Source organism: Eubalaena glacialis, chromosome 17 (assembly GCF_028564815.1).
Source record: "Eubalaena glacialis isolate mEubGla1 chromosome 17, mEubGla1.1.hap2.+ XY, whole genome shotgun sequence".
NCBI lineage: Eukaryota > Metazoa > Chordata > Mammalia > Artiodactyla > Balaenidae > Eubalaena > Eubalaena glacialis.
The window spans coordinates 10,026,092-10,046,819 of NC_083732.1; the positions used below are offsets into that span (position 1 = coordinate 10,026,092).

At 37.8% G+C, this 20,728-nt stretch overlaps 1 protein-coding gene across 4 annotated transcripts in view; it reads left to right on the forward strand.

Moving 5' to 3' along the window:
* The first annotated feature begins 6,868 nt into the window (after window positions 1-6,868).
* The window catches only part of YTHDF3 (YTH N6-methyladenosine RNA binding protein F3), a 33,397-nt gene continuing 19,537 nt past the window's right edge, over window positions 6,869-20,728 (forward strand). Inside the window, exons 1-4 of one of the 4 annotated variants that reach the window (XM_061171697.1) lie at window positions 6,869-7,177; window positions 7,693-7,717; window positions 11,036-11,181; window positions 13,487-13,572. In XM_061171697.1, the coding sequence (XP_061027680.1) occupies window positions 11,124-11,181; window positions 13,487-13,572 (144 nt within the window). In that variant the 5' untranslated portion in view covers window positions 6,869-7,177; window positions 7,693-7,717; window positions 11,036-11,123. Of the gene's footprint in view, window positions 7,178-7,692; window positions 7,718-7,882; window positions 7,903-11,035; window positions 11,182-13,486; window positions 13,573-20,728 lie in introns of those variants that run through there. The other 3 variants (XM_061171699.1, XM_061171700.1, XM_061171698.1) reach the window with 3 other exon arrangements.

The window sequence follows — 20,728 nt, forward strand, 5'->3', positions numbered from 1 at the left end:
GTTTCCCCGAGACTTTACAGAACCTAACTACCAAGAATAATGAGAATCGACTGTACATTTGCTTGTTTTTAATGAACAACAACAAAAATAAGGTAATTCTTCTTTTAAAATTTTATTACGGAAAACTAAAAAAGGGAGAATAGTAAACGGACCCCCAGGTACCTAGGACCCAGACTCAACACCAGCCAGCCTCGTTTCCTCCTCCTCTCTCTCTAGCTGGATTATCTGGACACAAATCCCAGACATATACCATTTCATCCATAACTATCTTATAGGTAAATTCTTGTTAACTCTTTAAAACTGTAAGAGTAAAAAATCTGGAAAACAAAGTTACAAAGAAGGAACTAACCACATAAATTGACAGAGTTAACATTTTGATTGATTTCTTCTCAGTCTTTTTACACATAAACAGAAAGACTGGAACCATATTGATTAGCTCCTCCCTTTTCATTTAACATTAAGCCGGTTTTCCATATCTTTAGTCTTCAAAAATAAAATAAATTGTAATAATCCTTTGTACATCATCTCATTTAATAAGAGGCATGTCATTTTTTCCTGTCTGCTTCATTTTTTTGAGAGGTGTGACTGCTAATTTAAAATTACGCTTTTTATCTTGAGATAATTATATACTCACATACGCTGTAAGAAATCATCCAGAAGACACAGTATACTCTCTACCCAGTTCCCCCCAATGGGAACATATTGCACAACTATGGAGCAATGTCACAACCAGGAGAATGATGTCCATACGGTCAAGATAGAACTTTCCATCACCAGGAGGATCCCTCCCGTTGCCTTTTTACAACCATACCCACTTCTCTTTTGCCCCCAAATCTTCCTTAACCCCCTGGGAACCACTAATCTGTCCTTCTATAATTTTGTCATTTCAAGAATGTTATATAAATGGAATCACATAGCATGTAAACTTTCAGGACTGGCTTTTTTCACTCAGCGTAAGACTCAAGTTGTTTCGTCCGTCAGCAGTTCCTTCCCTTTTATTACTGACTAGTATTCCAGGTGTGGACATAGCACAGAATGTTTAACCATTCACCCACTGAAGGACACCTAGTTTTGGGCTATTATGAATAAAGCTGCTATAAAAATATGCATACAGGTTTTTGTGCGAACACAAAAGTGCATTAGTTTCTTATTGTGGCTGTAATAAATTACCACACACTTAACTTAAAAACCTCAAATTTACTATCTTGCAGTTGTGGAGACCAGAAGCCTGAGTTCCAGGCTTCCCTGGTGGTCTAGTGGTTAAGACTCGGAGCTCCCAATGCAGGGGACAAGGGTTTGATCCCTGGTCAGGGAAGTTCCTCATGCCATGGGGCATGGCCAAAAAAAAAAAAAGTCTGAGTTCCTTCTGGAAATTCTAGGGGCGAATCTGATCCCTGCCTTTCTTTCCAGAGTGGGCTGGCGTTCCTTGGCTCATGGCGGCATACCAAGTGTTGCTTCCAACATCACAAGATCTTCTGACTCTGGCCCTTCTGCCTCCCTCTTATAAAGGCCCTTCTGATTATTTTGGGCCCACTTGAACCATCCAAAATAATCTCTCCATGTCAAGATCGTTAACTTAATCACAACTGCAAAGACCCTTTTGCCATATAAGGTACCATACTCACAAATTCTACGGACTAGGATGTGGGCCTCACGGCAAAGCCATTATGTAGCCAACCACAAGTTTTCGTTTCTTTGGGGTAAGTGCTCAAGAATCCAACTATCATTGGTGGTTGCATGCTTACTTTTATAGGAAACAAACTGTTTTCCATAAGTCCCACCAGCGGTGTAAGGGCGATGCAGTTTCTCTACAACCTTGCAAGCATTCGGTCACTTCATTTTAGTCATTCTGATAGGTGTGTAGTGATACATCACTGTGATTTTAATTTGCATATCTCTAATGGCAAAAGACATTGAACATCTTTTCACATGCTCATTTGCCATCTGTATATCCTCTTTGGTGAAATATCTGTCCATGCCTTGTCTACTTTATTTTTAATGCAAATACCCAGAAGTTTTTCAGAAACTCTTTCACCTAGGCTAGTAACAGAATTTATGGGTTCTTTGGGTAGGTTTTTGACCTGGATCTTTGGGGAAACTTAGGTGCAGTGGTTCTAAAACTTTAGTGTGCCTCAGAATCACCTGTTGAGCTTGATAAAATATAGCTTGTTGGGACCCAAGCCCAGAGTTTCTGATTTTGTAACTATGGGGTGGAGCCCTGAAGAATTTGCATTTCTAACAAACTCCCGGGTAGCAATGATGCTGTCATCCCAGGACCATACTTTGTGATGCTTTAGGGAGACCTTACGGCTACTTGATGTTTTCTGTTGCCTTTTCCTTGTCATTGTAAATTTCCCTGTAGTAAATATTAGAATGAATCAAATAGCTGTTGTGCTCCAAAGTGAAGTGCGTGGGGGGAAAAAAAAAAAAAGAACAGGGGTATGGCAAAAATCAATCTGACCTCCCAGTGGCCAAAGCTTGGAACAATCTGAGCAACTAAATAAATTATGACAGTACTGGATTATAACCCAAAGAATAAATATCCATGAGTCCAGAGTGATATAAATAAATATGGAAGAAAGGAAAAACCTTCCCTGCACAAGAATTCTAAATACTCCAGGAGGTGGAGCTTTAATTCCAGTCTCCTTGCGTGTGGGCTGGATTTCCCGACTCACCTCCCAAGACTATAGCATGGAAAGTGGAAAATAGTAATTTTGCCATGGAAAACCTGGCAGACATCACTTTAACCAAATAACCAAGATTAACATGATCGGTGGTAAGTCATATTGATGTCACATGCCCCGTTATGATGTGATAAGAAAGGCATCTCACCTTTGGTATTGTTCCCCTGAATCCACGAGCCCCACCTAGTTGTGAGGAAGGAAATATCAGAAAAACTCAATTTGAGGTTCGTTCTAAAAATATCTGCCCAGTGCTCTTCAAAAGTGTCAAGGCCATGAGACAAGACGAAGAAACTCAAAAACTGGGGGAGACAAAAAGAACGTTAGTGAAAAAACTGGAAATTCGGATAGTCTGTAGGTAATAGTACTGTAACAATGTCAATTTCCTAGTTTTAATAAATATACCTGGTTAAGTAATTTGTGAACATTAGGGAAAGCTGGGTGAAGGATACAAACGAATTCTCTGTACTATCTTTGCAACATTTGTTAATCTACAATTATTTCAAAATAAAGAGGTTCCCCACCCAGTTTCTGATTTGGTAAATACAGTGGGTCCCCAGAATTTGCATTTGTATTAAGTTCCCCAGAGATGCTGTTACTAGGGAAACGCTCTGGAAAACACCGGTTTATGGAAACCTTAGGGCTACTTGATGTTTTCTGTTTCTTCCTGTCATTGTAAAATTTCTCTGTAGTATACACAAGAATGAAAAAAAGTTGTTGACCTTTCTCTTTCAAAGCAGGTTTACTTTTCTTTTTGGTGGGAGGAGGGGTTTATTCACTGTTCTGCTCAGCTATTAGTTTTACCTTAAGCATGATATTTAAGGATTCCTTCCTTCTAAAAATGCATCAATCAACCCTCACATTGAATTTTCCATGCTTGGTTCACTTATACTATGTTACTTAATGATAACAAAAAGCCTTAGAAATTTTGTCTTAAATATTGGCAAAAATTCAAAGAGAAGTTTAAATGCTGCTAGGTAAGGAAGTGAATCTGGGTAATTACTATGCACACACAGTTTATTATAATTTGTCTCTCACTATCCACCGTCACCTTCTTCCTTAGTAGTAAACTTTGATTTTTAACTGAGCACATGGCCAACCAGAATACATCAAAATATATCCTCCAAGTTTCCTTAAGTAGGTATTTTCATAAGACTGTGTCCTAGTTAGCAGACAGGCAGAAGTGGGAAATGCAATTTCTACAAAATGTCCTTAAAGGGGAGAAAGGTGCCTTTCTTCACCTTGCTTTCTACTGGTAGGAATGACTATGATGGCTGGAAGTTGAACAGTCATCTTGGACCCCAGGTGGAAGTGTTATCATGAGGATGGTGGCGAAACAGGCTATAAGGAGCCCAATACCTGACTCTGTGACAGCAGCCCAAGCCCTACATCCAGACCGCTTTTTTTTTTTTAATTTATTTATTTAATTTATTTATTTTTGGCTGCGTTGGGTCTTCGTTGCTGCACGCAGGCTTTCTCTAGTTGTGGCGAGAGGGGGCTACTCTTTGTTGCAGTGTGCGGGCTTCTCATTGCAGTGGCTTCTCTTGTTGTGAAGCACAGGCTATAGGCGTGCGGGCTTCGGTAGTTGCGGCACGCGGGCTCAGTAGTTGTGGCTTATGGGCTCTAGCGCGCAGGCTCAGTAGTTGTGGCACACGAGCTTAGTTGCTCCGTGGCATGTGGGATCTTCCCAGACCAGGGATCGAACCCATGTCCCCTGCATTGGCAGGCGGATTCTCAACCACTGCGCCACCAGGGAAGCCCCTCCAAACCTCTTTTGTATGAAAGAAAAACTGACCTGTCTTAAGTTCCCGTTATCTTGGACTTGCTATCACCTGCAGCTGAACCTAACTGGAACGGATACAAAGAGTCATGCAGAAGTGCAGGGCCCACGATTACCGCTGTGCAGAGTGGAAGCTCACTGGATAAAGGCAGCAAGGTGGCTGAGGGGTGAAAGGGGGCTGAAATCCAGCCTGCCCTCTCCTTTCCAAGCTGTGACCCGAGCGGTGTTCACTAGGAGGCTGAGATGCCTGCGACCCTGTGGAAGAGTGAAGCACTGTCTAGAATCTAGACTCTACAGCTAGAGTCTGCACACTTCTGGAGGCAGTGCGGAGGATCTGAGGTAGTTTCCACAGGTACTTAAAACATATTTAATATTAAATGGGCCACATCTCATGGTAGGTAGTGCTGCATTCTGCAACTTCAGACCTCCAGGCTACTTAGGATAATATGGAAGGAAGGAGTTTGTTGGGGGACAGAAAGAGAACAGAAACTCACCAGAACGTGTCATTAGGCAGCATTATATGGTGGCTACAGTACAAGCTCTGGAGCCAAACTGCCTGTGTTCAAATCCTGGCTCTCACAGTGATCAGCTGTGTTATTTCAGGCACTTTTCTTAACCTCATTGTGTGTCAGTTTTTGTTAACAGCACTTAATGCCCAACGATGCACTGAGGATTTTAATGATTATTACAGTGCCTGACATGTAGTGATGAATAAATGTAAGCTATTACCACCATTCTGGGAATTCTTTAGCAAAGGAACCAGAAACTAGCCCTGTATAGCCACTGCTTCTTGAGGGCTTAAGCTCTGCCAGGAATTATCCATATCTGACCTTATTTTACTCATGGGGAAACTAAGGCTTAGAAAGGTTCAGTGACTTTCCCAAGGTTATACAACTAATATATCTAGCCCAGCTGTAATTCAAACTCAGATTGGTTTGGATCCCAAAGCCATGCTTTTTAACTAAGATAATTAAGGCTGGAAGACAAAGCCTGTAAGATTTCACATGCTTCCTCTTGTATACCCTCCGTTTGTTTCCCCACTCATAACAGGTACTGTAGTAGCAAACTCTTTCAGGCTAAGGTCTGTAAGGAGTGAGGATGGACAGACTGGAGAGATTAAGAGCAGCAACTGGAAGGGTGGGGTAGGGTGGAGCAGGGGGGTCCTGGGGAATTGCAAAAGCATTCAGCCTGAGCTGAGAATCAGGCAGAGTCCCACATGGGACTTGCGGCAAAATGAGAGAGCCTGGGGAGCTAAGCAGACCTGCAAAATGCCTCTTGGTGATGTATATGAAACGCTGGACTCTCGAGATAAGATTCACTTCTACTATTCATTGCTTCTAAAATATTGTTGCATTGTTAAACACAAAGTCAATCTTATAACTTAGCAATTTTATATTTTATAAACTATCACTTATCGATGGCTTTTAAGTAAAGTAAGGATTTGGCCATTTAAGTTATTTCTTTACATAGAGTCTAAGAAACCTTTGCCTTTATTGCAAAGACGTTGTTTCAACCAACCATTCAAAATGTTGCAAATCAGCTCCTTTGGTTTTGCCAATTTGCAGAAAAGTAACTTTACCAGTTTCTCTTGAACCTTTAAACGTCTGTCCTTTCAGGACTGAAAAAACATCCTGCAACTGTGCTTACCTTTCCCAAGGTAACTTTACTCATTCATCAAAATCAACGTCAGGGGAGGGTAAAGTCTGACTTCAGAGGTGACGGTTAATGTGAGTTAGTCCTACCATGCTCCTGAGGTTTGGAGAGAACGAACACTTGTCGGGGCACCTCCTATGTGCTTTTAAGTGTCAGCGCCCAGAGCCGCAACCCAGCCACTTTCGCTGCACGTGCTGGCTCGCGGTTCGCCCAGCAACTCCGTCCCGAGGGCCGCCGACTCAGTCCCGCCGCCCACGTGGCCTTGGACGGCCTCGGGTGGCCGCGGTGGAGGCCTGGCCGCCGCGGCTCGATCACCTAGGGGCGGGCGCGGCTGCCGCCGCGGCGTTCCTACCCACCAACGTTCACTCCGCCACCGGGAGGACGCCGCCGGCCGGGCTCTACAATCCCGGGCAGCCCCCGCCTGCCGCCCACGCCCACTTCCTGCCCAGAATGAGACGGGACTCCGGCTCCGGCCCGGCTCCCCGCCGCCGCCGCCGCCGCCGCCGCCCCCGTCCGACGCACGCCCGGCGACCTCCGAGCGGGACAGAAGGAAGGGACCGAATCGCCCCGGAAAGCTAGCGCTCGCAGCCGTACTAGCGCGCTCCGTACGCGGCGCATGCGCCGAGGGGTCAGCCGCTCAGGCCCGTCTCAGATCACGTGAGGGCGCGGAGGCGGAGCTAAGGCCTGTGGCGGGAGGGTGGGGGAGGAAGAGCGAGGTGAGCGCGGACGTCAGAGTGGAGAGCGGAAGGTCAGGGAGGCTCAGAGCGGAAGTGAGACTAGGGAGGCTGTCCGCCATTGTGGACCCGAGAAGCGGAGAGCGAGAGGGGAGGTGAGCGTGCAAGCGGAAGAGACGGGCCCCTTCCACCGACTCCCGAGCGCGAGGCCCTCTTTCTGGCTTCTTAGCGAGCGGCGGCGGCGGCTGGAAGAGTCTCTCGGCCGAGGGCGGCAGCCAACTGCTGTGAGTGCACGGGGAGAGGCCCAGGCGGCGGCGGCGGCGGCGGCGGCGGTAGCAGCAGCAGCTCTCGGGTTGCGGTGAAGAATGTCAGCCACTAGCGTGGATCAGGTGAGGGAGCAGAGGCCGCAGGCTCGGCGAAGGCCCGAGCCCCGGAGCTCCACCCTCGCGTGGGGCTCCGGCTCCTCCCCGTCGCCGCCGCCGCCGGGCCCGTAACGGTGCCCCGGGCACGACTGGCTGCGGTCCCGCCGCCCGAGCCGGGGCGTGCGCCCGGGCCGCGGAGCCTGCGGTCCAGGCGGGCGGCCGCGGGGGCCGCGGAGGGTGGAGGCAGGACTGCGCCCCGGGGCCTTCGGACGCGTCCTGAGGGCGGCAGAAGTGGGGCTGACCCCGGGCGAGCGCTGGGAGATGGCTTCCGAGTGGCGGGTCGGAGGGCTAAGCCCCGGCACGGGTGGGCGGTCGGTGGCGATGGAGGATGTGGTGGGTTTCACTCCTACGCGGATTGTTTAAAATAACTTGTCTCGGATAACGTCTCTGATTAACACGCTTTTCCTCTCTTCCTTTTTTTTTTCTTTTTTTCTTTTTTTTAAAATTTTCCTTATTACCACATCTTTCATCTTGCTACACAGAGACCTAAAGGGCAAGGAAATAAAGGTGAGTTCGGATATTTTTTTACCTTCATTTCTCATTGTTGGTTTGATGTTACTTTTAAACTATGTGAAGGCCTTTTTGGTTTTGATATTTTGTTTCTGTTTTGTTTTGTTTTTGTTTTTTTGAAATGTAGGATTAGAGAAACAGTTCGTCTCGGCTAAGGCAGCCAAATGCTGTCCGAAAGTTTGGTAGGTCCTTGCTTAGAAGGCACTTTTATAGAAACCAAAGTGATGCGAGACACAGTTTTTATTAGCTTGTATTTCACTTAAGAAGGTATTGTTATGAATGTAGTGACATTTCTTTAATTTTACAGCCTGTATTATGTGACTTCTGCCACAGATTCTCCCAATGTGTGTAGATAAGTGGACATTTTCTTCCTGTCTGGTTTACGTGGGAACGCGCAGCCCACGTAGAATTGTGTGTCCCAGTAGTGGAAAGTGTACCGTTAGGCACTGGTTCTGTTGAAGTCGGTCACATTGAGGCAGTAGCCAGTTAGAGATGAAAACGGAACAGGCATGTCATCTTGCTCTGTAGTCTTGCAAGGATTGACTCAATATGGTACTTTAGAAAGGATTGGGAAGGAAATAATTTGTGAGGTTCCTGCCAGGATTCTATGATTTACTCTTTATCTAAAAGAAAAAAAAAAGTACTGCTGAAAGTCAAGCATTTAAAAAAAATTAGTGTGGTTTGTGTTTATTAATATGGAACCATACAGTCAGCTGACTGAAACATGACATTAATCATGTGACATTAGTAAGGGCAGAACAATAACTGCTTTCTTGGGACGGTGCCAATTAAATAACATTACAGTGAACTATGTATTTATGACATTTTGTAATAGGGCTTGAAATTAGACTAAATAGAATTATGCTTCCTGTTTCTTATTTCTGTAGTGAAGTATTATCTACAAAATAAGAGCTGCAGTAGCCTTTTAGATGTAAAGTTTAATGTCTTTTATTGGTGCGCCTTATGTTCTTAGGGTTTTTATTAGCTATTGCACATTTGAAAGGAATGGGTTCTGTATGCACAGCTTAATTTTCTTTTGAGTTGTAGTACAATTTTTTTGAGAATTTTTACATACTAGTTATATGGCACTGTATTAGGTAACAAATTCATTGCTTTATTTTGATTAAAGATGTATATAAACAGCAATTTTAAATTTTAGAATTTAATTTTAATATTAGAATTGTCTTCTGTGGTGTAAGCACAAAGCTCAGAATTTGATATTGTTGATTTATTTTAAGTGAGTTTTAAACAATTTATTTGTAAATCTAAAAAGAATGATCCATTAATTTCTTTTTTTGTTAGTCTGCCCATTAGGAAGTATATAGACTTGGACATATGTGCAATCTGGTCATTATTGCCTAGCATAAATTGTTTTATCCTAGATCTGTGGGGAGGTGGCACTTTGCAAGGCTATTTGAAATGCTAAGTGTTTTGTGTTACCTGCTTTAAGGTAAGTGCAAGTTCTATGAAGTACTTAACTTGTTTGACAAAACAAAATAGAGCATCTACAGCATTGTAAGCCATTACTGTATTACTGTAAGTTTGATTTATGACAGTTATTTCACTTAGGTATGTCCTCTTGACATCTTTGATATCAGAGATATAAATTTTCTATAAACAAAATTGTGTATCAACCAGAAATAAATATTTATTGGTTAGTAAAATTTTTTTAATCCATTTGTATCACCTCTGTTAGATGTATTTAGACACACATACAAAGTATTTATTTGGATAGTTGTTTATTCCAAGAAATTTTTCTTACTTTCCCCCTTACTCTTCAGTTCATAATTTCATCCATGGATAGAACAATGGACTAGGATTCCTAGGAGACCTGTGTTCTCATACTGCTGACATGCCAAGTGAGCTTGAACACATTGCACCTTTCGGTCAGAATTTCCCTCTCTCTGTAAAATGAAAGTAACAATTCTAGCCATAAATCCTATTGTATGTTAGGAGGGTTGTTGTAGTTAAAATAGTCCATTGCTCTAGTAGCCATGATAATTGCTGCCTCACCTCATCTATTTATTGTTAAGGTGCAGGAAGACTATTGCCTAAGACCTGGCAGGAGGGAGAAATTCTGTTGGCCTAAAAGTATTGGTAATCATTTAAGCTGCTTTAAATTGGTAGATACTACAAGTGTACAAATACACATACACATTACTTGTATTTTTATGCCGCTGAGAATTACAAGGAAAAGGCAGCAGCTCCAGTGAACTGATACAGGTAGCTATATGTGTGTTTAAGAAAAACTACTCTGCCTTAGTTGACTTGGTTTTCAAGCTAGTAAAATTGTTTTATAATTTTTCTGTTTACTTTTATGAAGCAGAAAGCAAAGTTATTTTTCTTGAACTACAGTCCCAGTGTTCTAAGAATATGAGTATTAAACTTGAATTCAGAACTTATCAACCTTATGAAAAATGCATGTCCCTGAGGAATTATCAGAATTCTGGAAGCATAATCCTTTTTAGTTGACTTAATATGATTTCAGGGACTGTGTATTTCTTTTCTTAATAGTCTTCAGTTGACAGCATTAGCCCAACACCTGGCTTCAGTGTCTTTGATTTTCTACTAAGTATTTTTCTGTATGTCCTTAAATGCACTAAAGGAGCAAAAATTTAAAAGGAATTCTATATCAATCTCTTTGTAAGGCAAAAATGCTTTTGTAGTATAAGTAATACTTCTAGGTTTACTTGTTTATAAGTTTGAATTCTCTTTAATAGATTGTCCCTATGTTAAATATTAGAACTCTTTTATCCTTTGCCAGGGTAGTACTGAAGGATAGTAGAAATTTAAGGATAGTTATGTACCTATTGGCCCATAATTTAAAACTGACTTCATATCACTTTTATTTATTTAACAAGTGGAATTTTTGCTTGCTGGAATAAAAGTGTACCATCCCTTTCCCTGCAGGCACCACAGATAAAAGTGTCAGATCCCCTGCTTCTAGTAGCCTCAGGCCTTGCTGCCTGCTTCCTCCTATCCCTTAAGTTTATAAATAGGCAAATATATGGAAAGGAATTTATCTTTTCCCTCCTCTCCTCACCTTCCCCTCCCAACAGAGGGACATAGTCATTGTTTGGTACTGCAATTTAAAAGAATTAGGCTGAATTTGGCTATCTTTTAGTGTTTCAGAAAAGTCGTGGAAAATGCCTTGTATTTTGGCAATATCTTTTGTATCCTCTCCCCACCCTACCCCTAACCCCTCGGGAAATGACTGCAAAGCACTTTACTGTTATTGTAGGCTTCATTTTATTAATCCTCAAAACATTCCTATAAGGAGATAGAGGGTATATGGTATTGTCGCTGTTTTTGTAGGTGGGAAAACATGATGCACAGATCTGTTGACTTTCCTAACTTGATGTAGTCAGGACCAGAGCAAAGAATCACCTGGCTCCTAAGGCCCATGTTCTATCTTGATTTGACTCTGCTTCATAGAGCAGAGGAAACAGGCGAAGAATCATGTAAGTCATCTGTTCTTTTTTCCCTGAAGAACTTGTACAGACTATGGGACTAGCTTGGATTTCATTACTATTTAATGGCTTTCAGTCTCCAAGACATTAGATTGTCATTAAGTAATGTTCGAAACCTGAAGTCTTTAAGACAATTGAATTTCTTTAAGAAAGGTATGCTTCTGAAACTGTAGGGCTAGCTTCTTATTCAGATTCTAATTTGATGCAAATTGCTTATCAGTATGCGTGAAATACTTAAAACAAAATAAAACATTTTTTCCTTAGATTGACATAGTCCTTGAATAATCTTTTAGGACTTAGACATTTTAATGCATCATTATAAATGACTATAGACTGTATTTACTTAGTGTATGAGAATATTTTCTTAGTCTCAGCCTCTTAGAATTAGAAGAAAAGATAGAACAGAGAGGATGAGTAAGAAGAGCAGTATAATATATATTTGGATAAATTTTAAGGAGGTACTTTTTTACTGTTTTAGCAGTGTGGACTAAATTTCTGGTAATCTAATGAATACAAGAGGTAATAGTTGTAATTTTGAAATGGGTAGCTGTTTCAGATACTGTCAAATACGTACATAACAGTGACAAATATGTACCAGTCCAGGCGCGTAGTGAAGAATTCTTTTTCAGGAGGTAATAGACCAGGCATAACTATTTTTGATAGAGGAGTGGTAAAGGAGAACAGATATGTTAGAATCTCTTGGGCTGAAATGATTAGCCCACCTGAAATAACCTAAGGTACCCTCCGCTTTAATTTTGTTTCTAGTGGCTGTTACATATTTAAATTCTGGGGAGCACATTTAGCTCAACTCTGGCATTGATGCATTCCTTATCAAATGCAGTTAAGCCACCTCAGTGGAGCCAGGATCACGGTGACCTTGAGGTTTCTCTTGTAGTCTCTGAGGGGCAGTGTAGAATCATGAGAGGTCTACTTTGAAGACTTCACAGAGTAGTATTTTTTTGAGTGATCATTGCTACTCGGGGTGGCAAAGAACTAAGTAAATCCCTATTTTACCTATCTTTGCTCCCATGACTCTGTCAACTTGTATATTTCATTTAGGTCTCTGAACTCATTGGAATAATTAGGGAAAAGAAAGATGTTATGATATTATAGAAGAACACACAACATAAATCCATTGCTCCTAACCTTAATTTATAATATTTTATATTTAAGTATTGTATTTAAAAATGCTGTATTTTTAAGCAATAAATCTTCAGGTATTGAGGGGCTTTATTTTGTTTCCAAGAGATTAGTCGATTAGTCATAAGCTTGTTTATGTGGTCCTAAAGTAATTTTTAGTCCTGTTTGGATCTTGTAATATTTTATGTGATAATAATATCCAAGATTATTAAATACTGTCATTGAATACTCAGATGAGGTGAGGTAGGTACTATTAATAACCTCCTTGAATAGAGAAGTAGTCAGAGTTAGACAGGCTAAGTTACTAACTAGAGATCACGCAGCTTCTCCGTGTTGGACTTGGGATTCAGACCCAGGATCTTTTTACCTTGAGTCTGTGCTCAAAAGCACTGAGACAGTGTCCAGAACAACAGCTTTATATAGAGCATTTATGGAAGTGATCTCTGAACAAATATGCCATTATAAATCACTCTGACTGGTTTTCTCGTATGTTGCAAGAGTAATCACGGTTATCTTTAGTGTCTTAGTTTTATTTATACTTTCTTGTGAAAGTCTTCATTGTTTTTTGTTTAGAGTAAAGGCCCTTTTTATTTAGATTTTTTTATGATAATATTTATTTATTGTGATACTGCTTCAAGTGAATTTTAGCCACTTTCTTTAACTGGAGACATTTAAGATATTTATTTTAACGTCGGTTACCAAACAAGGTTATTTATTTACCTTTATTGGACTGAGTAGTAAAGTGATTTAACAAAGGTAGAGAACATTCAGAAATCTATCTTGTCAACAACACTGCTTAAAGTGGTTATTTTAGATTCAAATACAGCATTAGCAAACCCTTCCAACATTTTAATTTAACTGCTTACCACAGTGTTGAAATTGGGATATTTACGTTATGTTTTTAGTAATGAGAAGTGTATATATACTTTGTATTTATGTAACCTTGGGCTTATATATACAAGATTTGTAAGTTTTTGGTGGCACATAAATATTTGTATCCAAAATTAAGTTAATCCTAAAGGGGGTTTTTAAATGAAAAGAACAAAGAACACACGATAAGTTTCCGATTTGATTTGGAAAATATTGAAAATATTAGGTTATTTTGTGAGTTTCATAAAGATAATTACAATACATCTAATACAAACATATTTTTTAGTTTCAGTACAAAACGGTTCGATTCATCAAAAAGATGCTGTAAATGATGATGATTTTGAGCCATACTTGAGTAGCCAGACAAATCAGGTAAGTGTGACAGTCACATATTTAGGAAATTAAACTTATATTAGTATTAATTGATTTTTTAAAGTAGGTATTTTAGTTGAATGAGGTGAACCCTAACATGAATTAACCCAGCGTGCCTACATAATAGTGAATAGCAGCTGCAGGCTTTTGGCACAAGAGAGTTCTTTGGAAATTGGAGATGGCTGGAACTAGATTATGAAATACAGAGATAGGAAGATGAACATTTGTATATATTGTGGTTAGATTTTTTTTTTTTGACTGTTGAATTTAATCTTTTAATGCTGCTGCCATATCTTCATAGCTAAAGCAGATTATAAGGTTTAATTAGCTAGAAGTTTGTGGGAGAGGACTAGTTTGTGCCTGAAATTTTTGGTTAGTATAATTAAAGTTATACTATAACCTGGTATGTAACCTGGTAGCATAAGAAATAGAATTAAAGATATTATAAACACACTTGCTTATATATTGTAGGCATGGAGAATTTCATCAAATCAAATAACTGGTCGCTTTTGAGGTTCTTCTGTGTTTGAATTTTTCACAGATAATCTTGTGATTTTGTATATAGGAATAATTTAGATTTAAACATTGACAAAAAAGAATGGTATTTCTTAGTCTCTGTATACCAATTCTGCCATCTCTTTCTGTTTGTTAATAAAAATGTCACTACTAGAAGTAAATTAAAAAAAAAAACCTTTCATTATTAACCGATTTCTTTAGAGAGAACATTCTGGAATGAAACTGCTTTGTTGTTTTGCTTATAAAAAGACATGAAAAATGTACCTTGAAATCTTAACCTAGTTTTTTTTAACTTATAAAAGAATAAGGAACCAAATATTGTTACAGAACTTTGCAGTTGCAGAGAAAATGTGAAAAAAAAGTAGTTTCCAATTTGTGGAATGTACAGTTATTTTTAGGACTTTGGAGAGCCATGGTTATGTTCAACCTGATCTACATTTATTTCTCTTTAACCACCCCCTTCTATCTGTTGATCTACATCCCTAGCGTATGTTGGGAGGGAATAAATAAATAAGAAAGAATAAAAATGGGTGATAAAAGTCTATGAAAGTTTGGCTACTTTAAAAAAAATGAAAAAGTTCATTTCATTCTTATGTAATCTACCTTTATGATCTCAATAACAAATTTACTTCCCACCTAAAGGTTGTGAAAGAATATATCACTGGAAAATAGGGCAAGATCATTTGTTGTGAAGTGTAGTGCAAGTTTTAAAAGAAATATATTCTGTTCTATTTGGTCCCGTACAGTAATCTCAGTTAACATCCCTATGGCAGTGTTTCCAACTTTTTTGAGAAATTCTGATATAATGAGGTATAGTAGATATTCTCCTAAAAAGATCTCCATGATCAGATAAGTTTGGGAAATTTATTTGGTTTACATAATTGTTTTTTGCTACTTGATTTTATACTTTTTGTATTTTAATGTAAAATGAATTTCTAAGACAAGGGTATGGTATGAATATTCTCTGACTGACTTGTTCAAACTCTATTTTCAAGAAATTTTAATGGATCATAAATGTTTGAGAATTGCTACCTGTAAGAATCTTCTTGTTTTATTTGGTAACAGATGTTTCGTAATTTATTTGTCACAGGGGCTTAGAAGATTGGTTTTTTGGCATTCCACAGAGATGCTTCAGGTCTGCCTAGGGGAGACCGGGGGAGGGTAACCTAGATCCTACCCGTGCAGCAGCCAGAGCTGTGCTTTGCTTTTCATGTGTTTTATATGTTGGAATTCTGCATAAGATTTCACATAAAGTGTTGGAAAGTCATTATTTTTTAAGACTATAAGGGCATTTACCGTGGTGAACCCAGTTTTTAAATTGAATCATAAAAGTTTCTTTATGTTGGGGCAAAAACATCTATAAAAGGTTTGTTTTAATGTGATGTTTAAATGGAAGGTCTTATACTTTGTATTAATTAAATCGCTTACTGATGTTAGAATCAATGTAATGTGCTCTTTAAAGAGAAGTCGTAAAGTTTAGTACCAGTACGGGTATATTTTACCCCCCTCTCCTTGCCAGTGCTGATGAATAGGATTTCAGCAATTATCTTTCTGTAATAACTAAAAATAATTGTCTAACCAGGATACGTATTTACCTTTTAAAGAATACTAACACTATAGAATATTGAAAACTGGGTTTATTGGAGAGCAGAATTGAAAATTATCTGAAATCTTAAAGGTAAGCTGTACAGAATTTAAATTTATCGTAGTTACTTAGCTAAAATAGAAAAGTTTTTACAAATTGACCTTTTAAAATAGATTAGTGAAAAGTGGATTTATTGATGAAATATCTAACGTAATTATTTTCAGATGTAAAGTTATGCAAGTATTTATTGTTTCTTGTACTGACCTAGCTGAAATAATTGGTTAATTAAAAATTTTTTCAACTAAATATACAGTATGTCTTTAAAATTAAATCCCTTCATCTGATTTTAATATTATAAATAATAAAAATGATATTCTTTAGTCTAGAAAAGTTTTTAATGTTTGTTTTATATGCTTAGATCTAAATCAAATCAAACCCAGGGATGCTTTAAAAACAGGTTGTTGGCCTTTTACTTCTGTGGCAGCATATTCTATTTTCTCATGCTCAATTTCTCAGGGAATAATTTTCATAGTAATTTTAAAAGTAAATGTATATCCTTCAGGACTTAAAATTAGTTCTCTATAGTTCCTCGGAATAATCTGACGATTAAGTTGATTAAAAATTCAGGTTTAATTGGTACTGTTAAAGATGCTGTGTAATTTGTGCATATAAATTTGAAGAATAAATTGAAAAAATGAAGTTTGAATTGGTCTGCTTGTGTATATGGGGAAATAAATTCCTAGCCATGCTTATCAGAGAAGAGGTATAGAGAACTAAGACAGTAACAGATTTTTTCTGTCCTTGTTATTACTGCCCTTAGGTAAGGTTTTCATTATCTCTGCTGTTGGAATGATTTCCTAACTGGTAATTCCATATTGCCACTCAGCAGTCCTCTTAAAGTCCAAGTCTGTTGCCCTCGTCATGTTAAAGACTTACCAAAGCTTCACCACAGTGGATATATTCATTATATGAGTGCCCTTAAAATGGCTCCACTTACCTCCCTGCCTCATCTTTGGTCAACTTTATCCATGTAACTTATTTAGGGAATAGGACTTATTTTCTGAAAATATAAGTATTTTCTGAATATTTTCTTTCATGATCTCAAGCTTTCCATTTATATGTATGATGTACCACAGACTCTCATGTCTGTCACTTCATGAAGTCTTCTGATTTTCCAGTTACTTGCCCCCTCCTCTTTGTACTAGAGCTTTTGTTTTGCTTTGTTCTTATTTCTGTAACAATACCTATCAAATTGCAGGGTAACTATGTCTTCCCTACTAGACCTGTGAAGTGCTCCAGGTCAGAGAGCATGTTCTTTATCTTATTTTCTCCATGTTCTTTATCTTATTTTCTAGGTTATCCAATGTACTCAAGGATTCTAGGTTGATTCTAGGTTGACTGGCACTGTATCTGGCATGTAGTAGGCATTCATTAAGTATTCATTGAATAAGTAGATTAGGTTAACTGCTAGAATTAGGGAATGAAGAAGTATGGTTGATGAAATATTCAGATTAATTGAGTATAATGTATGATACATTTTTTCTTATGACATCTATGTGATTAAATATGCATGTATTTTACTTTTTGAGAAGTACAATAATATTTTTAAAATAATAGAAGAAAATGTACATAAACATTAAAAGTATACTAAACTTCACTTAACTTTTTGTTAATCTAGTAGTTCTGGGGTTTGAAGTACCTCAGGTTCTTAATGGAAAACATTTTCCATTTTTCTATGCAGACGTGCTGTTTTTGGTGAATAATACCTCAAACATTTATTATTGAACTTCTACGACATTGTACAATGTTCTTTCTTGGAAGTTTGGATATTTATGAAGTAAAAATAGGTATTAAGTTACTATAACTGAAAGACTCAGTTATAATTGAGTTGTATTAACGTGTCCTCAGGTCAGAACAGTAATCATGAATTTTTTCTTAGTGTTGTTCAAGTTTTCTTTGAGATAATAGAAAAACAATTGACCTGACTCACAGGGCTAAGAAATGATAATTATAAATGATTTTGAAATTCAAAGGAAGAAGTTTTCAACTTTTCTGTATTTTAGTTTTCAATTTAAAACAAGATTAACTCCTATACTTCAGTGTAGCACTTTGCAGTTAACTAAATTTTTAAAGATAATGTAATTGATTAGAGCAGCAGGTACTTTCCCATTTTACCGACGAAGAAACAGGGTTAGAGAAATTAAATGATCTGATGGTCACTGACATAGAAACTGCAAAAGTAGGGAATAACTACTGTTGATTGCATATTTATTGTGTCCTAGGGACATTATCTTTATTTCTTTTTAGTATTTGAGAAAACTCAGAGTTTTAAGTAACTTGATATTGGCTTCACACAGCTGATAAGTACTGGGTTGGGATTAGAATTTAGTTACCTCGTGGCTTCACATCCACCTTCAGGTTGCGTTTCTAAGTTTATGCTCTAGGTAAAGGGTTTGTGGATCTGTTACTTTACAAGTATGTTTAATTATATCCATTGATTATTATATCATTTTTTATGTGTACATATTGTTATTTTCCCCTTTTCAATTAGTTTTTTGACTAAGAAGGAAATGCCAGACATTTCATATCACTTTGTTAAAGGTTATATATCTTTAAACAACAAAGTAAAATTTCACTGTTACTGACCAATTTCAGAATTATGAATAAACTATTTTAAAGTGATTATTTGGACATAAACTGTTAAATTGATTGTACCTCGTTGTACCAGGTTTGAAGTAAAAGGTGAAAGAAAGTTTTGAGTTTCTGTTTTCCATCATCAGTAGGGGGAAATTTTGTTCCCCTTCATTCCACTTAGCTAGCAATTAAAAATTTATCTGACATTTAGCAAAACATTTAAAAATATTTCCAATTATAATCGAAGCTCTGCTAATACAAAATGTGTTGACCATATCTTACTTTTAAACTTTAGTAGTTTCCTACAACTTTGTTCTTACTAGAACCCAAACCAAAACCCTTGCCTTTTGGAAGGAGACTGCTTAAGTTACTTTCGTAAAGCTGAGGAAAAAACATCTCATTCAGCTAAAACTACTGAAAGAATTAGGAAATAAATAGCATTGTTTGATAAACTGGAGAAAGCAGGCCATTTATCCAATGTACTCAAGGATTCTAGGCTGGTAGCATGGAAGCACTGTGGATAGCTCTGTAGTCAGGTAGGGACAGCAGTGCATCTCTGCTCATTAGCTTGAGCTGACTGACAACGCCCTTGTGATTGATGGAGCACATTTTAAAGTAATTTAAACTTACTGTTTTGACAGAATCAGTAGTTTAGGGGTGAAGTAGTAAAACCCATGATTTAAAAAAAATTGAAAAGATATTTAATAAAAGGCCCCACAGCAAAAGGGTGTGGACCTGGTCCAGCCCCAGAAGTGGCAGAATTTGTGAAAATTTGTTACCCATTTAATAATATAGCTTGGGGGGGCTTTTTTTTTTTAAGTAGGAATCAGTATATATTAGGTAATCTATTAAAACCGGGTTGACAGACTGTGACCCAGGGACCAAAACCTGTTTTCTTTGAGGAAACCCTTGAGCTAGCAGCTTTTTAAAGGGTTGTTAAAAGAAGATGAATATGTGACTGCAACTGGATACCGTATTTGGCTTGCAGAGCTTAAAATATTTGCTCTTTGGCTCTTTAGTTTGCTGATCCCTGAATCATGTGATGGATATAGACAAATTAGGAACCTGATGTGTAACTGTTGTGCAAAATTCAGCATTTGTGAGGGTGAAGTAAGAATATTCAACATAAGTTACGAGTGTGATTTTGCAAACACTTTATCATGATGAATGAACTTAAAAATTTTCCACCTTGTCTGTTTTTCCACTCCCACATCCAGGTAAAGACTTACTAAGTCCAGATTTCAACGCCAACATTCTAAATTAAAACTTTGAAACTGAAACTGATTACCTCCATATTCAACTCAGCTTCCTTATTCTTCCCTCATGTGGAATATATTCACTTCCCTGTGCAATGTCTTTAACTAGGTTTTCTTTTAGAATGAATATTTTATATCAGTATTTTTCACAATGTACGCATTCAGTAAGTGTTTGGTTAAAAAAGTAATAAAGGGAAACCTTAATAACTTCAAAAAATTTAAAAATTAAAAAAATCTTGATTATGTATGTTCATTAATATTGGCTAAATTTTTGGGCTTTCTCACAGTGACTTCAGTATGAAGTACTATGAATACTTTTACTTTCAATAAATAATTTGGTGATTGAATTATAAACACAGGTGTGTGTATATATATCCATGGCTACTGAAGCTTACTCATTATTAATTTCTTCAAGAATTCTTTTTTTTTCTTTGAAAACCACTGTTGGTGACTTTGAGCTTCCCTCAGGCTTCATTTCCTTCATACTAATATTGTGAGCATTCTTTGAATATATTTTCAAATATGGTTAATAATTATCCAATATAGTTAAAGAATATGTTCAGCTAAATTAGTAAATGGTTGACACATATATTTCCAGTTTTGGATACAGTGGAATATACTTAATATCAAATGTGTTTAAAGTCTTTTTTTTCTTTAAATAATGCTGACACAGTTTTTTGTTTTTAAGTTCAAGTTTCACTGAAAACACTCAGTAAATCTATGTCTTAATTATTAACTTAAATGCAGCCTTTATTTGATTCTCTTGTCATTTTCATTTAATTATATCAGTCATTTCAAAAGGCAAAATATGAAATTAGCTTTCTTATGTACAGTGGACAGTTTTAATAGTTGTAAGGTATGTCACAAGTAACTTAATAGTAATAGTAAAGCATTTTAGTTTTCAATAATAGGCCTTTAAAAAATAAAATGAATTCCAGGTAGTATCTATGATGTAATTGTCACATATTTATATTGATATACTTTCTTGAGTGGGAAAGCAGTGGCAGAATAATCCCAAGAGAGTAACAGCCAAAAAAACCAGAATGGGTTTGCTCCATTTTGCACTTTGCTCCATTGCATTCTCCACTTTGCTCCAGGGAACTTAGAATATCTATGTAAATAAAGTGAATAATCAGCCTTCAAAATGGTATTGACCTTTGGGAGG